This window comes from Aythya ferina (genome assembly GCF_964211825.1).
Source record: "Aythya ferina genome assembly, chromosome: 2".
NCBI lineage: Eukaryota > Metazoa > Chordata > Aves > Anseriformes > Anatidae > Aythya > Aythya ferina.
In genome coordinates, this window is record NC_140297.1 from 59,496,129 (window position 1) to 59,521,641 (window position 25,513).

Sequence of the window (25,513 nt, forward strand, 5' to 3'; positions counted from 1 at the left end):
TTGTTCTAGTGTGTACACTGTTTAGCTGAATCTCAGGCCAAAGAAACAGCTAAGCCAATAAATATTTAACAGGAAAGACAAATTGATTCTTATTCAGTCAAGAAGGCATGCAAATTATGAATGGTTTAACTGGAAGCATGGATAAAACATTAGTAAAATTTACAGAAATTAAGTTCAGCATAAGGTAAAAGTGGATTTTAAAATGCATGTTGTAAGCTATTTCAAGGGGCTGTGTCAAGAACTGCTAGGACCACTAGTTTTAAACCATTACAATATGAGTCTCCATATTCTAAATAAGTATTGCTGGATTTCTATGTGGACAAATGGCTCTTTTTAAAATAAAAAAATAAAAAAATAACACTATTCAATAGAAGTGGACTCCATAGAAGGGCATAAGTTCATGACAGTTAATAAAAAAGCAGGCATTTGTCACAGGACAGTTCTCAAGCAGATAAGGTTTCCACAGAGCTCACAGAGCTAAAGCATTGCCTAGTAAAAACAGAAGCAGCTCAGACAGATCTATGACTGTCCCAATCCTCTGTGCAGGACAGCAGATCCAACCACAGAAGTAAATTAAGGGCAATGCAGTGGGGGAAGCTGTTAGTTGTTTAATGTCATGCCTTTATGAAAAAGAGAGCCAAGGGGGGGTTATTTTCTCTCTAAATCTTTCACAGTCCATACATTAAATACTTTTCCAATTGGCAAAACTACAACCTTAGCTAAATTAATCCAAGAAAAGCAATCAGTTACAACTTGTGTACTGTTTTCACTATACTTTGTAATCTATCAAATGTACAGTGATGGTATAGGCTAGTTTGAGATCCGTTGCCCATCTCATACTGAAGAACTATCTCCTACAATTCACTGAGGGGAAAAAAAAGATGGCTAAAAAAAAAAAAATAATAAGTGCAATACCTCTGGATATGGCAACATATATGGTTGATTACAGTGTGAAGTGAAGATACAATGATTTAGGACCAGTCTAGCAGTGTGTATATATATTCTTACAGAGATGAACATAATGTTATAGATATCTTACAAATATTGTGCCAGCTCTGCCACTAATATTCTCATTACTCTTGGAATGAGTCTTTAATGTACAAGTCAGTGTGTGCATAGTATGCATCTCTTTTGATGCTCAGTGAACTCTAAGAGGTACCCAGTGTTCTGCTATTGGCAAGAACTGAACTCAGACTCTGATCCTAACCAATTGCATGTTCTTAAAATCAATGGGTTTTAAGTCCATTGTCAACTGAAATTTCATACTGTGTTCTACAGGCCCTCCACAGCTGATCGCTTGTACTTCTGATTCTACTAACAGCAATAGAACACAGACCTGAGTTGAAATACTATATCCTTCAGATCAGACACTGATATGTTCAACCTCAGGACAGAAAAACGGTATCATGCATGCTAACTAGTCGTTAAATTAAATATAAACAACACGATGATACTGATTTGACAGAGCAGGCTATTCATTGCCTTTAAAAAGATTTTTTGAAACAAGTACTCCACACAGAGAAATGTGTGTATATGCACACAATCAGATGACCATATTCATGACACATGCTGACCTATCAGCTAAATTGAACAGGAGGAAGGAAGAAGTGCCATCAGCTCCCCATCCAACTTCTAAGTCCTTCATGACTAAACACAGAATTTAATTAGTTAAGGTTAAATACTCAGGAGAAAGGTATCCAAGTTTCTTAAAACAAGATGCTGAAAATTGCTGAATAATGCTCTAAAAAGATCATATTATGTGTCAGAGGATGGTATTAGTGCACATACTGTCACTGTAGAGAAAATAATTTCCATTCAGTGAGACATTCAAGTATTTGGAAGGCAGTTAACAGCAAGTTAAAAGCATTAGGAAGGAAAACAGTGCTACAAGTGCTACAGAATAAAGAAACAAAACAGAGCACCAAAGTAGTAGGAGGAACTTCAGTGTAAAATAATCACTTAATTATGCAAGAACAGACCTTTGGGCAAGAGTGGTTTGTTTTGTGGGGGTTTTTTTGGTTAATTTTTAAGTACTGTGACAAATCCTGGACAGTTGATTAACGGGTTTCTTCTGCATACTTGATAATATTGATGCAATTATTAAGGTTGTGCTTTTTTCATATACCTCAAGACTCTATTCCTTTGTTAATATGATTCTGGAGTCTGATATTGACCTTCTTCCACATATATAGAATTTAGGTGAAAGGAGAAAATGACTTATTTTAGCCATGCTCTCTTTCTTAATAAAGGAAAATGATTATAACCTCATCACTTTTCTTTGTAGGTCTTCAGCCCAGGACACAATTTGTATTTACTTGTGAGTAACCAATGCCCCAAATGTAAAGTTTCTTTTGCCATTAGATACCTTGCAGACACAAACATTACTTTACACTATAGGAAACACACTGCTGAACAACACTCAATTCTTTACTCATCTTTCCTGATGTTACCAAAAGACAGCTGACAACAAATGATAGCCTCTTATATATAATACTCTTATTCTTCAGAAAATCCAAATGGAAGAAAATATACTCTGGTTCCATTTGAGATGCAGTATTAAAATGTCAAAACCTCTGCACCAAATTCTTCCACAGCTGTCACTGAGTGAAGTAGAACAGTGATAGGAAAGTTGCTACTTTGATACAAAAATCATGTGGGGTTTGAACTCAGCCTCAAGCTGAAAATTTGTAATACTGTAAATTCTTAATTCACCAGCCATTCAGTGGCACAAACCATGTAGAGGTTCTCTATTGTGCAGGCAGAAAGAAGTTGCACATTTAACAACAAAATCAAGCAGCCCCCTTCCTGCACAAATGTCAAGATGAGAAAAAAGGAATTTCGTAACCATAAATAGTAGCATTCACACGAAAGAAGCTAATGCTGCATCCATCCTTCCTCCAGTTCATCCTGACTCATAGTCCCAGATGTCTTCAACTTTGTCAAACCGGTTCATTTTTTTTTTTGCTTACAGTAATTTTTCTTCCCTTCACCATTTCTTTTCCCAAATGTCAAAGAGAACTAGGGTGGTGTGTGTGTGCGTGTTTTTTTTTTTAAATGGTTTTCTGGGAGGAACTTTCTCATTAAACCCTTATTTAGAATGTGACTATTTTATCCAAAAAATACATCTGTGTTATTCCTAATGGCCTGTCTGTTTCCAAAACCTTTAGAAGATAAACATACAGCTTCATAACAATCAGTAATGAATGGTTCTCTTCTGCAAAGAGCACGGAGAGAGGGAACCAGAAAATCCTTGGCTTATATAGAAATCTTTGGAGTTTAAGTGAAGTTGTGAATAAACTGTAACACTCTGAAACATGCAAGGAGCGTAACCCAATTCTCCTTCTGTGAGCTCATTGCTGACTTCATTGGAAGGAGTTTCAGGATAGGTTGATGAAGTTGTACAGTAAGATCTAACACAGCACCAGCTAAGCACTAGATTGTTAGACCTTCTTCTTGCAATATTTCATTTCAAGCTTTTGATGAAGTTTAAGTAAATTTTATCTAAAATCATTATAAATTACACTGTGCACCAGACTTTTCTGCATGCAAAACTGCAGTATAGAGGCAATAAACTGTAATTTAAGAAGTATTTAAGAAGTGAACTGCACATATACATATTTTTAATTATCAGATATCTTATACTTGAGAGTTTATGCAGAGTTTATTCTTTCTTACACAGGACCAAACCAATATAAAATAGGCATGATTTACATTCCATTAAAACCTACCTCCCTGATTATTTTTGCTCCTCTTGAATTCTTCATATTGATAGCTATACTCTGGAGACAAAAAAAAAAAGTCATTAGGCAAAAAGCCCTTAATGATTATCAACTTCTTCTAAACACAACCAACAGTTAAGTTTCACACTTAAGCTAAATAAACAAATTTTAACCCCACTCCACCCCTAAAAATAATTTTCTGTTGGTAAAGCAGGCTTAATGGTCTCAGAATCAGACAAGCAACAGAACAAGCCTGATGGATGTGCAACTGGGAGCTGCACTGTGGTCTGCTCACTGTATGTTTGTACAGCACTTACTACTGCAAGTACACATGGGGACACCAGAAACATTTGTTGCAATGGCAACAAGCCACTAAACAGCTCAGACACTTTGTGAAGCTTCATATTAATCCTCAAGTTTCAAACTACACTCAGTCAACCTAACTACAGTATGCCGCCTGCTCTCCCACATCTCCAGCTGCCAGGTAGGGCAGGTCAGCTCAGGTGATCCATCCCAAAAAAAATGATCTTAAAAGAAGTAAAAACCCTGAATTTCATCAGGGTTAATTTTCAGTTGATTTGCACCAGCAACTGAAGACTGGCAGGACGACTCTTGTATTTCGAAATTGCCTCAGCTGACCCCAGAAGCATACCAGAGATTAACAGCCTTTTTTGTTTGAAATACTTCATTTTTGTCCTGGAATGTATTCACCTTGACAACATAATTAATGCCAATGTAATTTATTACTCCATTATATATGTTAACAATCAAATGAAGTCAAATTATATTCTTATAAAGTACATCTAAGAAAATTAAACTAGTGAAGTTCTGTTAATCATCTTCGCTTACAGTTTTACTGTTCACTTTCACTTAGTTTTAAGTCAATGATAATGTGATAATGTACTGTAAAGAGTTCAGCCTTTATACCAGACCAAATGTAAACAATTTGAAGAAGAACTACATCTTTAATTGCAATTACAACAGATTAATCTTCAATGTAGCACTTCATTTACCTTTTTATTTCTATTGACACTGAGAAAATAAACACTTTCTTTGCCAATAAAAGGTGGGCCCCAAGCTCTTGTGTCATCACCAGCTCCTGAAAGAAATAACCATCAAATTTTTTTACCTTTTTTTTTTTTTTTTTAAATAACTGTTCTGTATTACACTCCCAAACCCAAAAGGAACAAGAAGGGTTATTTTCTTGTCGTCATCCCCCCCCCCCACGTAATATTTACACCTTCTAAATTTCAATTAGTAGGCAGGGAAAAAAAAAAAAAAAAAAAGAGATTAACATACATATTCTAGGACATTTCTTTCAGAAAGCACCTAAGAATGAATGTGATTATGCAAAGCAAATTTTGTTTTTGGTTGTGCTGTGATGATTTTGAAACAGCTTGCCTTGTTCCTGCTATGATTATTTTCATTTTAAAATGCAAATAAATGCACTGGGGAGCGGCTGTATTTTTAGTTCCTTTTTAACTTAAAGCAGAGCTGCAATGCCATTCTTTCATGAAATCTGGAAGAATTTAGCAGACGTTCTTGTTCACACAGTCAACAAGCCATTCATGAAACACTCCAGACACAAAGTCATGATATCACTAGTCAACAACAAGTTGTTGAGCTGCACGTTGCAGAACAGCACCAAAAAGAAACGCTTCCTACAGTGCTCCACCATTCAGAAATTCTCTTGCCTTACAGAAAGAGAAAATGGAATTCAAGCTTCTGCGGCTACTGATGTCACTGATTCATTTGTGCTTAATTTCCAATTTTAAACTTTTTTGAATGTCATAAAGACTGGCAATCTATTTTAATTGCCAGTTTTAGTTTCAATCTAATTAGAATTAAAACTAAATTTAAGTTCTGATATAATCATGATCCCAAGTGCTAGCAAGCATGCACGATATCTCTTTATCTATTTCAGTATCTAGACCTTAACTGCTTGTTAACTTTAAGGGAATGAAAACTTTCCTTAGCGAGGCAATACAGAAGACAAATACTAGCAACTGACCTAAAGAACTTTTGGTCCAACACAATATAACCACTGCCTTATCATGCTACACACTGGAAGAACACCTAAAGGTTACAGCCATCTAAACTCAAATGTGGCAGAAGTTATACAGAAGTAAATTATACTCACCAACATTTGTATTGGTTATTATCTCAAAGAACTATCTTGGTTCAAGCAGGAAGCTCAGGGGAAAAAAAAAAAAAAAAAGTAGTATTGCTTTTATATGCTCCTATCTTGAGCCAGTTAAACAAAATTTCAGTAATACTTTCCATGTAGGATGCTAGTATGACTACTATCCTCTACAAATAAACACTCCTGTGATTACAGACAACTCACAGAAAAATGAAATTATCCATGACTGACATTCAAACTGAATGTCAAATGATTGACATTCAGACTTCTCAGGCTGCTTTTCTCCTTCAACAACCAAACAAACTCTTCAAGAGCAGGAATGCCAATCTCCAAACTAATTACTTCATACTAATCATCAACACTGCTCCATTCTTACTATAGAATTACAGTGGTATTTGAAATACCACTGTCCATCTCATCAAATTAATGCATCTGCTGCCCTGTTGCTAATGTGAAAACATTTCAAACAGCAAATGACTAAGGAGGATCCATAGGTTGCTGTGACAAGACTTCTGATACATGTTCAATGTTTTGTTAGATGACCAAAAGCTTTATATTCCCTATTGAAAATAAAATACAAGACACGTCATGTCTTAGTATCTCAACTGTATGATTTATTAGTTTTGAAAAGAACTGGTAAAGACAATACCAAAGAAAAGTAAAGAAAATTTAAACATGGAAACTTGATGTGATGCGCAGCTCCTGTGGCATAGTTACATGCCTCAAATGTGTGATGAAGCTTAAACTAAAAGTCAAATGAAGGGTGTAATTCTAGAACTGAACTGAATGCCATGTGGCTTGTTATTCCTGTATGGTTTTTAGAACTAAAAAATGTAGAAGAGGTAGGGCTTTTTTTTTTTTTTTTTTTGCTTTACCATTACTCAATCCTCAGCAGATCTCAGAAACAGCTCTTTTTATATCAAGTGCAAGTGTTGAGTGGAAAAACTGTTATGTTAAGTAAAACACACACAAATATTCTTCCATTGCTGAAATAAGTTCTATCTATGAAGCTAACTACTCAGAGTCCAGCCAGACTCTAAAGTAGTGACAGAAATCTGCTTCTGCATCTGAAAACACACAGTGAAAGCTTGTTAATCTCAGTCACATTGAGCACTAGAATTAAGATTGGAATGAGTCCAGAGAAGGGCCACAAGGATGACCAGAGGGTTGGAGCACCTCTCCTGTGAAGACAAGCTGAGAAATGTTGAAGTTCTTTAGCCTGGAGAAAACTCCATGGAGACTTTATAGCCACCTTCCAATACCCAAAGGGGGCCTACAGGAAGGCTGGCAACAGACTCACTCACTAAGAAACTTCCTCAATGTGAGGGTGGTGAGGCACTGGAACAGGTTGCCCAGAGTAGCTGTGGATGTTCTGTCCCTGGAGGTGTTCAAGACCAGGCTGGATGGGGCTTTGGGCAACCTGGTCTGGTGGGAGGTGTCCCTGCCCGTGGCAGGGAGTTGGAACTGGTTGGTCTTTAAGGTCCCCTCCAATCAAAGCCATTCTGTGGTTCAGTGATCACAGAAGAGCAAAGACTCAAAACCCTAGCAGCAGCACAGTGTTTGGCTTTAAACCCAGAGACAGTATTGGCCCACGATAAAGAAAATAAAGAAAATTTCTCATTAGGGAGTTGTAATTAACCTCCAATTCAAGAAATCTGTGTGAGTGTAACTGATCCCTGAAAAAAGGCATCAATTTTATTAGGTGTTGGTTACTAGGGGGGACAGTGATGAAGAAGGGCAGGGTGTTGTTTGTGTGGTTTAATTTGTTTCTTTTTGTAAAATCTAATGGCTTGCATGCAAAAAGAGCTTTAACTAACACACACACAAAAAAATAATCTAAGTCATTGCAGTTTATATGTAAATGGTGTAGAGTTCAGGAAACTCTAAGGATGACATAGAAGTGAAGAGCTACAGTCATACCTCCTTATAATTACATATTAGAACTGAGATAGTAATTGCCAATACATGAATCTAATTACAAAAAGATTCTATTATACTGAATGCTAACAGTAAAGCCTACTTTCATGCTATGTGAAATCAAAGTGCATCAAAGTTTACTTTTATACCTTTATAGGAACTAGATGATCATTAAGGTCCCCTCCAACCCAAACCATTCTATGATTTATAAAAAAAACTTCACTTGTGCACACAAACACAGCAGGCCCGTCTTGTGGCTATTCATTCTCATAGCATGAACGGACAAGTCAAAACTTAGATTATCATCTTCACAGATACAGGTTCATACCAGCACAACCTCCTATGCATTAGCTACACATCAAATTCCAACACTTCCTAGATGAAAAAAAATCTAGGAGTGAAAAGTTTAAATGTGCCACAGGTGTTCAATTATTATGGCAAACGCATAGGATACACTAAAAAGAACTGTAAAGGCAGATTAGTTATTTTGTCTCTCAAAAAAGAGTATGTTTCTTCTATCACACTTGCACCACTCTGCTACAGTAACAAGAGTTAAGGCCACCAAAAAAAAAAAAAAAATCAAGCAAAGGTCTTCATGATGATAATACTGAGCCCTAACTTGAGGGCCCCAAAGGATTCAAAAAGAAGGCACCATAAAAGTCTAAAGTGCTAAGTATCAGTAGTAATACTGTTCCTAGTAACGTTTTAATAGTTAGAAAATAATTGTGAATTTAATAATTCACATAATGAACAATTGTGACCATGCAATAAGGTTATTCAGACTTAGCATCCAATTCTTATGATTCCTGTACTTGTTTGGGCTTTTTTTGTTTGTTTTAAGTTTAAACTGCTATATCATTCTTGTTTCACTGTTCTCTATATAATTTCCTGTTGTTAGAAAAAACAAATCAAAAACTTTGATAGCTTATATATGTAGCTGCACTGCCCAGGGAAAGGAGGTAGTAGAGTGAAAAGGGGGGGAAGTGTTTTCAGTTTGTTTTGTGTTTCTCACTGCTCTAGCTTGTTAGTAATTGGTAATCAATTATCGTCACAAGCAAAGCAGACTTGGCATAGTGAGATTAATTTTTGAGTGATTTCCCTGTCCTTATCTCAAGCTTTGAGCCCTTTCCATCATATTTTTCCCCCTTTCCCTTTGAGGAGGGGGAGTGATAGTGTGGTTGTGGCAGAATTTAGCTTCCCAGCTGAGTAAAGCCACCACAGTAGCTCCTAATATAATGAATTTACCAATGTATGAAAAAAAATTACCTTGAGGGAAGAAAAAAATCAAAGTATATTATAAACCTATTGAGCCTCAAACCTGTGCATCCTGACTGGGAACTCATAATTCCTATATAAATCCTTGCTGGAAGTTTCTGTTCGCACGTCAAATTTCGGATGTCACTCTACAGTTACAACTCTGTTTTAAACCCACATTACAAGAAATTCTAAATACCTAAGCATGCCCATGCCCAAACTGAAACCTCAAAGTCCAAACAACTCAACACATCAGTTTAATTTTGAGTGATGGAATAAGCCATTTTAGGAAGTGATGATTTGGTATTGTTTGTACCTTAATATCTGGAAAAAAGGGAACTGATCTTACAACTTCAACCTTCTCACACTCTTCCCTAGATGTATTGGGTTTTGAATAAAACACACATACACTGAGTACATTGTTAAACCAAACAGAACATATATGTGCAAGCAAACTTACTAGTAACTAGTTCCCTATCACCCCAGAAATAGAGCAATGATGTCAGAGTATTCCAGAAATGTGAGAGCTATAGCTTTAAAAAATATAGAGAAACAGCTACAAAATAAAGTTTTTCTTAGCCAATACCATACACACACTGTAAACAAAAACAGTCACCAATGCAACATAGCATTGTCTTTTTAAATATTTTCAGAGAGTCCAGACTTACATTCTCAGTCCATAGTAAACATCCCACAACATTACCACAAAACAAATTGTTGTTAATAATCTGAGGTACACTGGAAGACAACAATTCCAAATACACAAACAATCATTTGCTAAACTGGCACACATTCTTACCATAGCTAAAATAAAGACAAACCTTACCTGGCCTTTCCACTTTGATGACTTCGGCCCCTAGATCTCCTAAATTCATTGTAGCAAAGGGCCCTGCAAGCACCCTGTAATATTGTAAGAAGATTCTTAGTTTTTCCTACTACAATACCCGCATCTAGACAGAGCTTTCCAAATGATAGACAAAACACAAACCTTGTTAAGTCAAGAATTTTCACGCCATCCAGTGGCTTTACATTACTAGCACCTGACAAGAAACAGAAAACAGTAACTCACTCCTGATTTTTTTTTTTCCCCCAAGATGTTTCTGATTGGAAGTTTGAAACCCTTCTTTTAACTCTCTCATCATCCTCCCTCCCCAAATACAAGATAATAAAGCTTTCTTTACAGGTATGTTATTAGGATTATATTACATTATTATTTAAGCCTTTCAACGTTGAAAAATCTTATAGCTGATATAAAAGAATCTATTGTAGATACCCAAGTATTCTACAGTAAAAACTACCTCCAATATTTTTATATATTCCAACCACAAACACACGTCTTTTAAAGACTAACCTGAAGAAAGATCCAAGATAAGCATGGAAAACATTTGAATGACAAACTAAAATTAATGGATAACAGATCAATGTGAATCACAGTATCCACAGCAGCAAAGTGGTTTGACCTGGAGACCCATGCACTTGCAACACAAAGTCTCTGCATTTCAAAAGAGAAGTTACAAAACTGAAGGCAGAGTGTACGAACCAAGGAAACACTAATTCTCTTTCAATTCTCAATGGCAATTATACAGGCAGGACTACTAGCAAACCACAGTTCTATCCTCCTTTCCCTCCTCACCACTTCCAGCCTGACTAGCTTTGAGAAACAGCAGCAGTGGCATGGCAAGGCAAACAGTCACATCATCTAGACAACAGGTTTGCAAATATCTCCACATAGCCTTGAATAAGGAAATTTTTCTTCTGCTAACAATGTTTTGACCTGCAGACTGGGAATGCAAACACTTCACTGCCCCATGCAAGTGGGGATTTCATTACTTTTTGTAAGGTGGGCTTCTACCACAAAAAAAAAAAAAGTAGCAGCACCTGGCCAAACACATTACAAAATTACACAGCACTAACTTGCATTAGTTCTATGCGTTTGTCAGGTAAAAGAAGATGTAAAACATGGAGAAAACAGTTCACTTGAGCACAGACTTACAGAACAGGAGGAAGGAACTACAATCCCTTCAAAGTGCAGGGCATCTTCAGAGCCACATAGAGGTGTGCAACCATGACTGCCTGCACCACACACACCCCGTCAGATCAGAGTCACCTATCACAACACCCCCCCAGTGCTCTTTTTTATTTTTAATTTCAATGATTTTTAATCTTAATATGTTTACATACAAAAAAATAATCTACAGAGCTATGAAGAAGCATTGAGAATTCAAGGCTTCTGCTACTTTTTCAGTCACTGTACTGCTCTCTCTAAAAACATTCACATCCCATTCTTCATCTTTAAGACATTTCCCCTCAATTACTACAAATCACTCCAGAGAGATTTGAGTTTAATGGGTTTTATTTTTTAATGCAATATGCAGACCAAGCAGCATGTTGAAAACAGGCTAACAAGCTTGTCTAAGAACAACCACGTATTTTGAACATTTCAAACCCTTTAGGAAAACCCAGACTGCCACTTCTCTTCAACATTTGCACACCTCAGTGAAAAATCCCAGTGCCGGAAAAGACTTGCACTACTGCCAGGTAAGCATCACAGATCCTCCAGTGTAACCTCAAGATTAGCAAGTTGGCTCTAGCTAGGCAAACAGTTAAGCATACACTTATCTTTTAAATAACTAAGTCAATCTGCTTCACAATAATATTGCTGTCATTAATTAAAATTTAAAAATAAAAATATTTCATTTGTTAGTTAGCCAGAAGGGCCCACCTTCCTCTCTTCTTTGCATTCCATTTGAAAATACATTCTTATTCAGTTGCTCACTAGCACTAGAAACCTTAGTGTCCTCCCTGAGCCAGCATTCAGTGTTACTTCCATTTCTCACAGACACACAACAGCCTTTCACAGCCAACAGGTTCCCTACCCACAGCCAACACTTTCAGGAAGCCATAAAGATTTTTCCCCAAAAAGCCTGTAAAAAGGCTGTTAAATTTCAAGTTTGGACAATTTGCGCCCTGAGACTGGGGAACCCTTACTAATTATCGCTTACACTATGGTACAGCTAATGCTCCATTCAGGGATTAGGACTCTGTTATAGCTGAAACAGAACGTGACAGTACAAGCGTTGTTCCAGAGATGCAGGCCCTTGGGAATCTTCCATAAATGCTCGTAGATAAGGATGATGTCTACAAAAATGCTAGAAAGGGGAGAGATCAGAAGCTTGCTTGTGAATGACTAAGAAGGAGACAGACCTGCTAGTCACTTCAAACTAGAACAAGCACAGGCAGACACAGAAGAAAACTCCTAGAATCTGAGTTCACATTCCAGCAGGACACCAGCTTGCAGAAACAATTACAACACAAAGCCTTTTGGTGATCAGAGAAACAGCAGTTCTGATGCACTGATCCCAAGTACTGGAATGCTGTCAACCCACCCACCACTGCAGGAACAAAAAAATAAAATAAAAAAATATATATACCATCAGAAAAGAACAAGTACTGACCAAAAGCCTCTCCTGTCCTCATTTTTTCTATGTGCCTGGTATTATACAAGCCCAAGTCAAACTTTTTTCCCTTGACTGTTTTTTTGTTGTCATTCTGCCTCAGTATAGCCTAAGTTTCCATGAATCTTGAATTTACTGTAAACAAGATAGCTACACATATCTATTTCAACACATATTTGATGAAAAATAAATAGATCCATTCAATCTTGAGACAGTTTAAATGCTTAGTTCAATTCACCAGGCTGTCCCTATCATGAAAGTAGAAATAAAAGGTAGTGATATATACAAAGGTAGTGATAAATTGGCTTATTGTAACAACTGGAGCAAACAGCCAAGGAGATCATCCTATATGGCAGAACAGACTGAAACCCATTTACTGTCACAGTCCCTGAAAGCTTTTCCTTAGTTGTTTTTCCCTTAGCTAAGCTTTTCATTAGCTGATTAGGACTTTCAACGCTTACACAACAGTGTAAGTTAAACATAAATACACCAATCCCGCTCTGACTGCTTCCAGCTCCGGGGGGCGGGGGAGCCCCCGGAGCCTCATGCCCCTACCCTGCCCGCACACACTGCTACGTGCTCGAGGCCACCACAAGCGGGGTGCTCTCCGCTGCCACCCCCAGCCAGGGCTGCCCCTGCTGTGCCCATCGCACACCGGGCTGAGCTTCCCCCGGCTGCCGGGCGAGTGTTTGCGTTGGGTATGTGGTAACAGGGTTACTCTGTAACACAGCGCAGCGCAGCCGGCGGAAACTGACTTGGTCGCGGCCCGGGGCTGCCGTCCTGCGGGAAGGGCAGGGAGCTGCTGCGGGCAGCCAGGCTCCTGGCACCTGCGGGGAAGGGAACAGGAGAGCATCAGAGCCCGGCTGCGGCGCTGGGCGACACCGCGACCCCCAGGCGGGGCAGGGCTGAGAGCTGCCGCCGCCTCCTCCTCCTCCTCTTCCTCCCCCACCCCCCCGAGGGCGCGGCATGCCCCCGCTACCTGCCGCGGGGGGTGCCGCCGAGGAGGCTCTGCCGGGGTGGCGCAGGCTCCTCCACAGCCCCCCCACACCGCCGCCGCCGCCTCCGCTCCTTCCTCCCAGCGCGGCGCTCAGCATCCCCGCGGCTTAGCCTTAGCGACGGCCCCCCCGCCCCGGAGAGCAGCGCAAAAAGGGTCGCGCTCCGCCGCAACGCGCAGGCGCCTCAGCACGGCACCCCTCTACCCCCCGCCCCGGAGACGGGGAGCGTTAAATAGCTCCCCGCTGGGGGCAGTGCGCAGGCGCGAGGCTGCTCCGCCTCGCGGTGGTTGAGAGCGTTGGGGGCGTTGATGTGCGCGGGGCTCCGTGAGGGGGCAGCGCCTCGGCCCCGGCTCGGTGGCATCTGGGGAGGTTTCAGTGAGACCTCTCGGTGCTCATGGCCAGCCCGTGGGCTGCCCTGCCCTGCCCTGCGGTGTTAAATAGGACAGATTCTTAGCCTCCGATCCGGATAACAGGTAGTGTCCGGTGTGCCAGCCCTGTTACCCCCATGTAAAAGGCGGAAAAAAGTGGTAACAAACCAGGTCTTTTCTTAGCATGTGGGACGCAGGTGGTCGGACTTTATAAATGGTGAAATTTCTTTCAGGTGCTAGAACAGCGGTTCCAAATGCTTAATTGGAATGCAAACCTCAGGACTTACCCAAAATCGACTTTTTTGTGTTTGTGATGTCTAGCTCCAAGCTGAACCAACTTATAGCTAGAAACCTGTTTCTTGTTTGCTGTACTGTATTGCCAGGGTGAAATAAAAAAGTATCCCCATGACAATTTTCCATACTTAACAAGTCAGGCAATTATACGGCATGCCATTAAGTCCTCTTGCTTAGCACATGGTAGATCCTTGAGCTCACTTGCTCTTCATTAGAGGTGCAACGTTAATTATGCTGGAAGCCCTCTCTTCACCTGTACATAACTCTTTAAGGGTTCAGAAGACTAGGTCTTTAAGTAGTTTGCTCAGGCAAGACTCGCTTAAAGACTCTTTTTAGTTTCTAGTAGGACAGAGTGAAAGGCTTTTAACATCCCCGCCAAAAAAAAAAAAAAAAAAGTCTTAATAGGATAAAAAACCCTGCACAGAGGTTTGGCATTTATTCATGGGAAATACACTGGGAGGATGACAGCTGCATCTTGATAGATATAACTCTATCTACATAAAACTTCTGACTGCTTGAAAATGAGCATGATAAACAACACACTCTTAAAAGTTTTGCTTGACAGAGCACCTGGACGCTGAGGAGGAACAAAGGGAAAAGTTCCATCACAGGTTTGTTGGCTGGATATACAATAGGTAATGGAAAGTGTGACTTGTATGCTTAGAATCCTAAAAGCAATTAGGATTTGTCAATGAGAAGAAATTAATTAGCAAAATTACCCCAAAGTAACTTAACATCTGTATAATGATGTTTATTTCTCATTAGCTTGGTGTGAAAATGGTTTAAATTAAAAGAAACCATCAATTTCTGCAATAAGACTGGTCAGACTGAGAAACTGATAGCACGTTGATAAATTGCTTTGCATAGACGTGGTATTTCTTGAATGTATAATAGTAGGTAGAAAATTGGTCTTTTGGAGAAAAAGAAACAGGAAATCTTTTGCTAACCCTTTACTAAGTGAATGGGTTTAATCTCTGTGTCTGCATTGCAGCTTTTCAAGGATAACAGAGCTGGCTGGGAACAAAAAGTGAGTTATCTCCCTTGGCAGAGCAAACAAACCAACAAGGCGGTGTTTAAAGGAAAGCAAGACCAGCAGGTGCAAGAACGCACCCCCCTTGTGTTTTCGGCTGATGCCTGTTCACTGCTGTTCTGAAGGCACCAGTCACACGCTGCGATGAAGTAGGGCAGCGTTGCAGGGATGGCAATCTGAAAATTTAATTCCCTGTTTTTCATTGATTCTTTCAGGACTTACGCTCGTATGGCTCAGAGGAGGAACGCTGTAAGTAACGCTGTTATCCTGCTGAACAGGGGGTTCTCCTCCAAGGGACATTTTTACGAATTTCTGAGTTCCACAGCTCTCGTTGCCCGAGCACTCTACCCGTTCTACGGAAGAACTGCCAGCCGTTCCAAACGCAATGCACAGCCTAAAAAAAAAAAAAAAAAAAAAAAAAAAAAAAAAGTCAAAATTAAAACGTTAAAAGCCCCCCCCCCAAAAAAAAAAAAAAAAAAAGCCTTTTGCCACCTCGTCTCCAGCAGCTGAGAGCGCGTCATCACCCCCTGTGCTCCTCGCTTCGCCTTCCCCGGCCCGGAACCCTGCGCGCCCGGAACCTACGGGCCGGGAGCGCTGCGAGCGCGGAGCCCCGCGAGCGCGGACCCCCGCCAGGCCGGGCCGGTGGCGGCGGGGCCCGAGGAAGCAGCGGCAGCGGCGCCAGGAGCGGCAGCAGCGGCGCGGCCCCGGCCATGTACCGGCAGAGCTTCCGCCCCCCCACGCCGCCGTACCCGGGCGGCGGCGGGCTGAGGAGCCCCCCGCCCGGCGGCGGCGGCCCCACGGCGCCCTCCCCGCGGGGCTACGGCAGCCCCCAGCACACGCCGCCCTACGGCCCCTGGGCCGGGCCCTACGGCGGCGGCCGCTCGCCCCGCGGCTTCGGCTTCCACGGCGGAGGCCGCTTCGGGAGCCCGTCGCCGGGGGGGCAGACCCCGCGCAGGCCGCAGAGCGCCAGCCCCCGCTACCCGGCTCCCTACGGCGGCAAGTCCCCGGCCGGAGCTCCCCCGCAGCCGCAGCAGCCCAAGCGCTCGCCCGGGGGCTTCCAGAGGCGCTACCAGGTATGGGGCAGGGCGGGGAGGGTGCGAGGGAGGGAGGCCGCCGGGACGGGGGCGCGCAGCGAGGCTCCGAGGACAGCCGCCGCTCCGCCGTAGGGAAGGCGCAAGGACTCGCAAGGGAGTCGCAGTTTGCCTTTTAATATCCCGGCGTGCCGAGGTGCAGGGAGAACTAGACACCGCCCCAAACTGCAACCGACAGCGTTCCCCCTTCTGTTTACTGCCCTCTGATCAGTTTTCCATAAAACAACGGGGAAGTGCTGGGTGTTTTCCTTTGCCTGTGGTGTCTGACAGCAAAGAAGCAGCCCTGCACACACACAGAGCTTTCCCAGACATCGATAAAAGTAGCGATCTGCCAAAGACAACGAAGCTGAGCTTCATTTAAACAGAAATGAGAACATCTGTTGGGATGGTAGAGTGTCTGCTTAAAGTCCCAGCACTACACTGAAAGCTTAACTTTTTATAAAGTAATTTTTGTAGGAGCACCTCGTCATCAACAGGCTGAGCGAGTTAACGCTTTTTTCACGATGGTTTAATTGGGGTGCATGACAAGTGCTACAGATAGGGATGACACCAACCTAATTGCGTGAAGTAGCTGCATACATATTAGAGAAACCTTAAAGCCTAAGATATGACACGTGCAATACAGACAATGATAAATTTTTCAGATCCTCTTACCGACGCTTTGTTTCTATTCAGAAATAGTCTGATTACTTTTTTATTATGCGGATAGCTGTCTTACAGCAATCTGTAAGACAGATTAAAACAATTACAAGAGGATCATTACGAACATCATACGTTTTCTTTCTCATCTAAGGCCCTCTCAGGGCAGAAGCCTACGGATCCTAAAAAAGCAGAGGCTGTGGGGTTTCTACTGCAGTAGTAGGATCTAATTTTTGCATTAAAATGGCTCTGACATTGTGAAAAGAGAGGGTTTTAGTCATTGATGTCTGATTTCCCTCTGTAAGGTCACCATTTGGATATCCACCTAAGTGTTTTTTAAAAGCCTGCCTTAAATTAACTGAGTAGAAGAATATGCAGAAGTCTTTTGTCTCTATAGTTTTAGCCAAACCGGGCTCATACCAGGAACTGTGAGCAGGAACAGCCCTATAGGCTTCATCCTTGGTGTTAGGAATGAAACCTGACATGAAGAACAGACAGGTTTGAATCTGGTCACAGACTGTCTACGTTTTCTCCTCTTCCCTTTTTTTCTGCAGACCTTGTGAGTAGTTTGAGAGCAGTGACCTGATAGCGATGCCTTTCTAGACTAGAAAGCCATTTGCATGGCTGTAGCTTTGCCTAGGAGTAAGGTGATGTGTGTGCAGGTACTTGTACACGTATACACATGGACTGCTTTGCCTGGAAGGGCAATCATGGATGGAGGAAATCTCATAAACCGTGAGTCCTCATTTTCTTTGACATGGGCAGCAAAAATCTCAGTTCATGAGGCCATCAGTAGATTTTGGTAGAGGGATTTTATTCCACATTTTCAATATCAGGTTTCTTCAGAGGTTGGTCCCTTGTCTTCTGCAGATGCTATTGGCAAGAGAAGTACAGTGCTTTTGAAATTCATGAAATACAAGATTTCTATCTCAAAGGTGACAGTAACCCTTTAAAATCACATTAGGAAATCCAGAAGATAGTTTATATTTTTTTGCTTGTAAAGTTTTATTTTTGAAATGAATAGAAAAGTTAAAGAATAACCTTTGTTTGGCCAGTACATAACTGAGCTTTCAATTTTTCCACAGGGATGCATCTGCTTTTAGATTTTATGAAAACAAGTTTGTTGAATCTCTTGAATATCACCTCTTAGAATTCACTTAGAGGCAGCATTTCCCTTTTTGTACTAAACAGCAGTTAGTGAAGCCATAGCTAGTAGTGGTAATGGGGTGAAAGTTTTACAGAAAGTTTTTTAAAAGCAAAAACAAGTTGAATGGTTCAAGCAGGGTTTCTGTGCATCTGCCAGCATCTAAAATTCAGGTGGAGAAAGTTGATTAAGGAAATGATTGTCCCTATTTTCAAGGCACTGTTGTCACCTTCAGCAAGTTAGTGAATAGTGCCAAAAGATGCTTTTTGTTACTTTTTTATGTGTCATTGGCATCAGTTTCACTTGCACAGGTAGGTCTAGATGTTTTCCTTTTCCACAAGCCTGTAATGTGAATAATCACCTCTTGATTTTTTTCACAAAGAAAATACAAAGAAAAAAAAAAGACATAATAATTAGTATTCTAAATCAAAAAAAATAATACTAATGTTCAGATTTAACACTTATTGAAAGACATCAATCTTGTATAACATAATACATAATAAATACATAATAATGTAGTGATAGTAGATGTCAGGCATACAAAAATGTCAGTGTTATGGATGGCCTGCGTTATCTTGCAGTACAATTTAGTATTTCAAAATAAATCCATCCAAAAGGGTCTTGCCACTGATTTAATTTGTTCTGTCACTGGGTACTGCAGAGAGTTAGGTCAGTTAGTTCAGCTTTCTTCTGAGTGCTGCAGATTACACATAACATTAAATACGCTCCACATTTAAACTGTTCTACAATGTAGGAGTTGCACAGTCTCTATTAGACATGGTATCTTAAAGCTTTTTTTTTTTTTTTTTTAAAGATAGAAAACACTATGTACTAGTGCTTTACCCTTAACATGAGTGCTTAAATAACAATAACGTAATTGTTGACTCAACTCCTTATCCCTTAGAAAGTTTTTTAGACCTTATATTGAGGTCCTTCTCTGACCTTACCCTCATGGTTTTGATGTTATACTTCATGAAGTAATTCTCTACCTTTTAGTAGTTTTCTGCTTTTGAGATGATCATCGTAGCTGCAGAACCTAATTTTCTGTGGTGAATCATTAGAAACAAACGCCCTGTAAATTAGACAAGGATGTTCCCATGTGGATGTTCCCATGTATGGTCTTGTATCCATTATAATCAAGCTTTAGGAATTGTAGAACAATAATGATTGGGACCACCTGTCAGTACATTTTCAGAAATACTTGCAAGACTGAGCGGTTTCAGTGGCTTACAGCTAAGCAAAGGGTTCTTCACTATACATTTCTCAGTTTTATCCAGAAGTGGTTTCATGTGATCCACTTAGATTTAGTTGCGTTTATTCGTAAAACTCATCACTGTTGGTCAAAAAAAAAAAAAGCCTTTAATCAGTGTTTTTACAGTCCTTTACAAAGTCAGAGGCAGCATCAGACTCAAGGAATCCTGTTCTTAATTAAACAGGATGCATCAGGCACATTTGTAGACTAACTCCTGTGTATCTGTAGCATAGGTTGTTTAGCCTTGGTTAAAACAAACCATTTTGAGTGGATGTAGCTTTAGACAAAACCTCCCTTTTTAGTGAAGTGAAGCTGAGGAAAAGAACAATGGATGATGAACAATGGCTGAAAAAATATTTATTTAAATATTAAAAATATATTAGAAATATATATGTATTTTAAATTGCTAAATTTGCTTTGTTGTAGCCCTCTTTAGGTTGCAGATCCTCGCAGGTTTGTAGAAGTAATTGCGTTGATCCCTGATCTTTGGAGAGAAAAAAAATATCAAAAGCTTCCAGGCAAAAGATTTTTTTTTTTTCATGTAATACCTGTTTAATCATTGATACCTGTTCAGATTTGCATGTCAAAAGAAAATCACTCTTTCTCAAATTTCACAAAACACTAGTTTGGTTGAAGCAAAAATTGTTTTTCACAATAAGTTCCTCGTGTCATTTGTAGCTGTTTGCTTTATACATTGGTGCTCAATCTATAAGTACTGAATATTTGACGACTGCTCCTGTAAACGTTTCTGACTCTTCCTCAGCCTCTACATACTGTTTTTTGTTGTTCAGCTTTTGAATTAGACATGTTGTTGACTTAGGCAGCGTATGAAAAATAGCAGAGGAACTTCTCTCTAGTTATGTGGCTGTATGGCAAAAAGGTGGTTTGGAGAAGACTGGTGGTTATCCTGGTAAATCACAACTTGTAATTAAAGTATAATAAAGCCAATTTATTCTGAGGAAGAGCAGGTGAGGAATAGTAAATATTCTTTGAAGATTATTCATAAGCTTCAAAGCTCTGCTACATTAGAAGGAAACTTATTTTAGCTTGAATTAGTCTATTAAATGTTTCTTTACTTGATGGTTTTCTTCCAAAGGGATCACCCAGGACATCTACTCCATTTGGTACAGCGCTTGGCAGAGAGAAAAGAGTGTCTAATGATGTGGAAAACTATTACAGACCTTCAATGCTTGAGGACCCATGGGCTGGCCTAGAGCCAGTTTCTGTTACAGACATAAACCAACAATACAGCAGTGAGCAAACAACATATACTGGTAAAAAAGGGAGGTATTTCAGTTAACACTTTTAAAGGCCAAATAACTCCATCTTGTCAGGAAAACTCTGGGACAAAATATTTACACTAACACAAGATGAACAGTAATAAAGACCTTAGTTAATGTTTTTATTTTATCACCTTTTATCCAATTTTTTTTTTTACTGCATTGGAAATTTTTATGTGCGGGGAGGGAAAAGGAGTGGTAGGACAACTTACATTTCTGGCTGCGTGGAAGTGCCTACCAGCTTTGGAGAACAAAGTGTTCTTTAATCACCAGCGACTGATCTGTGACTGTTAAAACAGGTTTCCATATATTTACCTCTTCCATGCCAGATTGATAGCCTTTTATTGTAAACTCCTTTAAGAAATGGTATTTTTTTATGTTTCAACATTTTTAGAAAGAAGCAACTTGGAAATAAAATAAAGTTTTGTAAATCCTTGTTTTGTAATGTATAAAGATTATTTTAGGACTTTTGTTAAGGTGTACTCACTAATAGAACTAGTACTAGTTAAATTAGGTGACTTCTGTAAATGTGCTTGTATGCTGTAGTTAACATCTGATTTTGTGCATAGCATTTTTTTGTTAATTGTAGTGTAACATGAAACTGAAATATGACATTTAGCCACCTCAGGAAACAAATGTATTGTCTTTGGAAAGTTTAATTTGTTGAACCAGATCTTGAGTCATAAACATAATTCTGTAATCATTTACTTTTGTATTTTAAAAAAAATCATATTTGGAACAAGATTAGATGTTCTGGATTATAGTAAACAAGTCTGTTCACTGGCAATTTTAGTCTTAAGCAACACACATCAGAATTAAATAAATGCAAATGTGCTTTCTGGATCTACGTTTTAGAATAGCATAGAATGCTTGAAACTTTGTTGTACGGTTGACATAAGTATATGAATAGCTTCCTTTTTGATCTGCTCTGGATTTTTCAATTTTGTCTTTTAATTTTTACCTACAGCTGGCATCTTTGCTTAGAGAAGTCTTGTTTTCTGTGTGTGCATGCTATATTTTTATACTAAAGAGGAAATTTTTTTTTTTTTTTCCTTAGGACTAGTCTAGTTGCAGAAGATCTATTCTTAAGTCTGCTAATGAATACTGTAATTTAGAACTAATTAGAAATAGTTCCAGCTGTAGGCATGCTCTTTACATGACATGTTAAGCCTGCAGTGGATATCTAAAGTGTTGTTGTTGAACGTACTGTCATTTGTTTGTTGATCTTTGCTTTTTAGAAGGAGGTAGAGGGCAAAAACTTTTTTGTTAATAAAAAGCACTAGTTCAGTTTTCAAAACCTACATATTTGCTTTTAAGCTCATTGTATACTTCACAGGAAACACTTCTGTAGTCCTGAAGCACGGCTATGTAGAAGAGCACAAGAAATCACATCATGCTGTTCTTAGTAACTTGTCTTTTGCTGAGGTATGATAGCCCTAGAGTACCACTTGGACTGTTCCATCATAAAATGTCTTGGCTGAATACCACCTTCAGGAACAACATAAACTGGAAAGGGGGTAACTTATGGATATGTGCTAGCTGAGTCTCTTAAACTTTTATGACTATAACCCAAATTTTGTTGCTCTCTTGTCTTCCTTCAATTGATCTTGTTTTGTTCTAGTACTATATCCCAAAAAGTTGCTCAGAGAACTCAAACCATAATGCCTGCTTGATATCAAGAATTCTTAAATCTTCATCCCAGAATCAAAACTGTCCCTGAAATGGCAGCTATCAGTATTGTTATCTGTAATGCACACCAGCAAAACTGAAATAACTTGACAAGTTGCAGATAGTCTTTAGAAATTAAATATCAAATAATTGTGTCACTTTGAATAGTATTTTTCCTTTGTTTTTAAACATTGAGAGGTAAAGTTCACAAAGTTATAGGGTGCTTAACTGAATCACCTGTTTTTTTTATTTTTTCCTTTGTAACTCAATGCAGTTTACTTTTTGCAATATGTTTGGTGATCTTGAGGAAATAGATCTGGTAGTACCTGATGTTTTTTAAGAGACTAAAGCTCTGCCACGTTCCCAGTTAGATGCAAGAAGAAACTGGGTTTGGAAAGGAGAAAGGAAAGGAAAAGGATTCACGACAGAAGAGAGACTCTTAGAGGTGGGACTGCTTTTACAGTAGCCACTATGAGCTGCCCTTGCACATTTCAAAGATGCATTTTTCCACTTTGGCTTTCCGAGGGATTACTCTGGTAATAACTGCTAACTCCTGGAACCGGGTGTCAGACATCAACGAAGGTAAATGTTCCAGAAAGAGATTTGAGGAAATAATCTCAGAGCATTGTATTAATCAATACAGGCCTTCCACAATTCCATCTGTTAAGCTGCTGCTCCTATGCACTTCAGGATATGACCCAGCAATTATAAGTACATCATACTACTAAAGACTCCAATAATTTGGTCAAGAATCTGCAAGGAATTGAAATGTAGATCTAATGAGCTTACTAAACTCATCACACCGTACCAAAAGCTTAAAAACAACTTACCTTTCTGGCTTCTAAGAGAAATTCTGCAATTACAGTAAAATTTCAAAATGTCATTGTTGAATAGCTGTAAAATGCATGAACACATGTTCAGAACTATAAATATAATGTACTTAAAGACTATTTAAACTTTGCCTTTTTTTACAATGATATCCAGGAAGCTTGAGCACTTACTTCCTCGCTGATTGTAGTCCCTTTTCCCATATGGCAAACATTCTTTTTCCCATATGTTTCTAATGGAGATAGGATATATCACTTCCTCATTTGTTTATGAAGCCTCTTCATAGGAACAGGATGGCTCTGGAAATAGCATTTGATGATAAAAAGCACATCAGAAATGCATCCTTTCTTCATGAGCCCATGAAACAAAATAATGTCTGTGCTTTGCTAATGAAGGGATTCTTCTGTAATGAATACGCTAAGAATATGGGCGTTGTTCTTTCCTCAACAGACGACTTAGACTTTAAGGTAAGTCACTCTCTTCAGAAGTTTGGACTGATGCACATTCTATCCATTCTGTTTTATTTGCATTCTGCCTTTGTCCATCAAGACTTACTTTCCATTCAGTTTTGTAAAAGAAATTGCATAACTCATTACTAACTCTCTTCTAGCAAATACTTGTTTTCATTTTTTGTTATTTGCTAGCTACTGTGTTTAACAATGAGCTCCGTATCACAGTAAGAAAACTTAAATCACCTGCATTCAATTCTGTGTGACATGGTAACACACCAGGTGGGGAAAAATCCCAGCTTGTATAATACCTCAAAGATAGTTTAAGTTAGAGTTTTCACGGTGATTTTGTAATATAGAATAGTTATTCTTCTCTGGCACTGTGGACACACTGTTTACATTGAAATTGGAAAACATGGAAGTTAGAGTGTTGAAACTTCAATTAAAGCAGTATTTAAAACATACATATCAAGCTACTTTTTAAAACTAGCAATAAGACATTTTGCAGAGAAAATGCTTCTGGTCAACAAAACGAGAAAGTTCTTCTGCACTCAGGCTGTTTTTCTTTTCTTGTTAGGGATATCTTTATTCTAACTTTATGCAAATGTGTTCATTAGACAACTAGGAGAAGAAACATGCATTTTATGTAAAGCCTGCAAGTATCTATTCTTCAACTCCCCCTTAAGAGTTTTTATAGACTGAGTTTTGAGTTACACTTGCAAGGAGTCTTGTTGACATCAGAGGATTTACTTGTACACCTAAGATACTTATGTATCTAACAAAATCTGAAAATTATATCACCCATTGGTTTTTCAGTGCTCTTTACCAACTCTGCAATAAACCGCAATGTCTAGTAATTGCTCTGAATTCCAAGTTGTTCATGTGCTTTTCGTACACGAGCCAACCCTGTCTTGCAAGGAATTAAATCTTTTTACCACTGAATTCTTGAGAATGGAGACTTTGTTTTCCCTTCCCCAAGTTCTCCTTCCTTCCAGCTTGTTTGTATTAGGAAGGAAAATGGAAAATTGCACCCACTGGTTGCTGAGGAATCATATATTGATTTCATGTTGCAGTCTCTCAGAAGCTTGTGAGCTAATTGAGAGGTAGCTATGTATACTTCTCCATTATTCGGGATGGCTCAAAAAACTACTCACACCACAAAAAACAGGAAGGAAATTTAACATTTAGCATTTAACAGTAGTGTAGTTGTAGCATTCAGTCAGTTCACAATCTTTTTTTTTTTTTTTTTTTTTTGCTTACTGCAACTTTTGTTTTCAACTGGATGTATCACTACGCACGAAGAATTAAATCATTTTCGTTTTCTTCTGTTTTCTTTAAAATACATGCTTTGTGGGTTTAGAGTTTAAGAACACTTCCACAATGAGGATTTCTGAAATTACCTTTACAAAATGTAACAAAACTAACAAAATTTATCCTTATCAGCTTAAGGGCAAGTTTAGGCCTGCCCTTAAAAGCAGCTTAGATCTCATTAAAATAACTTTATCCCATCCTCAGTACTTCTTTGGGAACACAGTTACCGTGCGAGAAACGGAGGGGCAGAAGCTCGGTGCCAGAACAAGGTCAAACTACCCTTCCTCTCCTAGAGGTTACCACTAGTTCCCTGCTATTTCCATGTGCTCACATCCAGGAGATGTTTTCAGCCAGTCATCCATTCCATTTGTAGCACTTTATATCAGAGAGTTGCTTAGTACACGTCTTATATTTAAAATTTTAACAGCACTATAACTTTTAATTTGTAGTTTAGCCCCTAAAACTCTTGCCTGTTCTCTTCTTCGGAAGTAAAATCACAGGTGAATGTCACTGCCTTCGGTTTCCCTGGTCTATGACTGTTACACATTCTTTTTTCAACCACAGTTGTAAACATTCTCTGACAAAAATGAAAAATCTGGTTTACATAGAATATTGAACATAATTTCACAGAACTGTAGGCTGTAATATTCACTGGCTGTGGAAAGCTTTTGACACT

At 39.2% G+C, this 25,513-nt stretch overlaps 2 protein-coding genes across 10 annotated transcripts in view; one reads left to right on the plus strand and one right to left on the minus strand.

Moving 5' to 3' along the window:
* Positions 1-20,391, minus strand: part of SUGCT (succinyl-CoA:glutarate-CoA transferase) — a 320,540-nt gene extending 300,149 nt beyond the window's left edge. For 4 of the 9 annotated variants that reach the window (XM_084509763.1, XM_084509767.1, XM_084509768.1 and 1 more), the window contains exons 1-6: positions 13,459-13,819; positions 13,244-13,315; positions 10,022-10,073; positions 9,860-9,933; positions 4,733-4,818; positions 3,729-3,779 (exon numbers count right to left, since the gene is read on the minus strand). In XM_084509763.1, coding sequence (XP_084365889.1) covers positions 3,729-3,779; positions 4,733-4,818; positions 9,860-9,933; positions 10,022-10,073; positions 13,244-13,315; positions 13,459-13,582 — 459 coding nt within the window. In that variant the 5' untranslated portion in view covers positions 13,583-13,819. Of the gene's footprint in view, positions 1-3,728; positions 3,780-4,732; positions 4,819-9,859; positions 9,934-10,021; positions 10,074-10,384; positions 13,316-13,458; positions 13,820-15,397; positions 15,570-16,245 lie in introns of those variants that run through there. The other 5 variants (XM_084509771.1, XM_084509764.1, XM_084509766.1 and 2 more) reach the window with 5 other exon arrangements.
* On the plus strand, positions 15,771-24,468 carry MPLKIP (M-phase specific PLK1 interacting protein). The gene is made up of 2 exons (XM_084509772.1): positions 15,771-16,248; positions 20,398-24,468. The coding sequence occupies exons 1-2, from the start codon at positions 15,886-15,888 to the stop codon at positions 20,599-20,601; spliced, it is 567 nt and encodes a 188-aa protein (XP_084365898.1). The 5' UTR covers positions 15,771-15,885; the 3' UTR covers positions 20,602-24,468.
* Positions 24,469-25,513: the final 1,045 nt, after the last annotated feature.

Excerpts from the sequence above, each read along its gene's own strand:
- MPLKIP (XM_084509772.1), top strand. The coding sequence starts at position 15,886 with ATGTACCGGCAGAGCTTCCGCCCCCCCACGCCGCCGTACCCGGGCGGC. Across the intron at positions 16,249-20,397 it reads GCTTCCAGAGGCGCTACCAG|GGATCACCCAGGACATCTAC; the intron begins GTATGGGGCAGG and ends TTTCTTCCAAAG.